Raw genomic sequence first — 1,929 nt, 5'->3', positions numbered from 1 at the left:
CTAGTCGTGGGGCCTGAACTCTGGGCCTGGGCGCTGTCCCTCAGCTCTTCAGCTCAAGGCTAGTGCTCTACCACCTGAGCCACAGCCCCACTTCTGGCTTTTTTCTTTTTGTATATGTGCTGAGGAATCGAACCCAGGGCCTCATGCATGCAAGGCAAGCGCTCTACCACTGAGCCACCTTCCCAGCCCCACAGGTCTAGTTCTTAGCCCAGTTCTTTACAGGTGAACCAAGAGCCAGCGAGATGGACATTTCCCAGGAGTCCCCAGCACCTTCCGCCCCACCCACCCCTGCCCAGTCCCGGCACCTGGAGCCGATGACGTGCGTTTCTTGGGCGCCTCCGGAAGCTGGTCATACTGAACCCTGCCCGGATACAGGGGGCTTGGCCACGCCTTAGGCAGGCCATGGTGTCCACTTATTCCTTAACTAGAAAAGACCAAGTTGGGAAGGACAAAGTACAGTCAGAGATCCCAGAGGCAGGAAGAGGTGGACCACCAAAGTGCCATTTGGAACCTTCTGGAGCCTTCTGTCCTCATGTGTCCTCATGGTGGTGACCACTACCCACAAGGATGTCTGCCAAAAGCCCAGAATGGCCAGGCACCAGTGGCTCACACCTGTCATCCTAGCTACTGAGGAGGCTGAGATCTGAGGATCGCCGTTCAGAGCCAGCCCAGGCAGGAAAGTCCGTGAGACTCTTATCTCCAATAAACCACTCAGAAAAGGAAGTGGCGCTGTGGCTCAAGTGATAGGGCACTAGCCTTGAGCTGAAGAGCTGAGGGACAGCGCCCAGACCCAGAGTTCAAGCCCCACGACTATTAAAAAAAAAGAGCCCAGAGCCCGGCTGGTGAAACCTGCCTGCAGTTCCAGCACTTAGCGGCTGAGACCAAGAAGTACCCAGTCCACAACTGGAATCCAGACCCCAGCTCAAAACAAACCAGCCACTAGAGCACTGAGCCTTCAGGGGTGAACTTGGCAGAGACAGAGTTAAACCTCAGCAAGACCAACTCTTCAAAAAAATGCTGATAGTTTTATATGTGTGTGTGTGTGTGTATATACATGTATATACACACACACACACATTTTCTTGATCCATTCATCTACTGAAGGGCATCTGGGTTGGTTCCCTATCTTAGCTATGGTAAATAATGCTGCAATAAACATAGTTGTGCTGGTAAAAAAAAATGTTGATAGTTTAAGAAAAACAAGCTGGGCACTGGTGGCTCATGCTTGTAATCCTAACTACTGAGGAGGCTGAGATGTGAGAATCACAGTTCAAAGCCAGCCTGGGTGGGCAAGTCTGTGGGACGCTTTTCTCTAACAGCAAAAAGCCAGAAGTGGAGATGTGGCTCTAGTGGTAGCCTTGAGCACAAAAGCTCTCAGACAGTGCCTAGCCCCAGAATTCTAGCCCCAGGACGGTGCCCAGACCCTGAGTTCAAGCCTCAGGAATGGCAAAAAAAAAAAAAAAAGTACACACCAGCTAGGCACTTGTGGCTCAGATCTGAAATCCTAGCTACTCAGAAGGCTGAGGTCTGAGGATGGTGGTTCAAACCCAGATCAAGCAGAAAAGTCCCTGAGAGGGCTGGGAAGGTGCTCAGTGGTAGAGCGCTTGCCTTGCATGCCTGAAGCCCTGGGTTCCATTCCTTAGTACCACATAAGCAGAAAAAGCCAAAAGTGGTGCTGTGGCTCAAGTGGTAGAGCGCTAGCCTTGAGCTGAAGAGCTGAGGGACAGCGCCCAGGCCCAGAGTTCAAGCTCCACGACTGCCCCCGCCCACCTAAAAAAAAGAAAAAGTCCCTGAGCCCCTTAGTTCCAATTAACCACGCAAAAGCCAGAAGTGGGGCTGTGGCTCAAAGTAGTAGAGTGCTAGCCTCAGCAAAAGAGCTCAGGGACAACGCCAGGCCCTGAGTTCAAGCCCATGAAGAAAAAAGTATGT

At 51.9% G+C, this 1,929-nt stretch overlaps 1 protein-coding gene across 1 annotated transcript in view; it reads right to left on the bottom strand.

The window, feature by feature from the left end:
- Nucleotides 1-404, bottom strand: part of LOC105983191 — a 5,037-nt gene extending 4,633 nt beyond the window's left edge. The window contains exon 1 of the mRNA XM_013013028.1: nt 287-404. Within this exon, the coding sequence (XP_012868482.1) occupies nt 287-404 (118 nt within the window). The remainder of the gene's footprint in view (nt 1-286) is intronic.
- Between the last annotated feature and the right edge of the window lie 1,525 nt (nt 405-1,929).

This window comes from Dipodomys ordii, unplaced genomic scaffold, assembly GCF_000151885.1.
Source record: "Dipodomys ordii isolate 6190 unplaced genomic scaffold, Dord_2.0 Scaffold2, whole genome shotgun sequence".
In the NCBI taxonomy this organism is placed as follows: domain Eukaryota; kingdom Metazoa; phylum Chordata; class Mammalia; order Rodentia; family Heteromyidae; genus Dipodomys; species Dipodomys ordii.
Note: the sequence above shows the minus strand (reverse complement) of the source record. Positions and strands in the feature narration are given on the sequence as shown.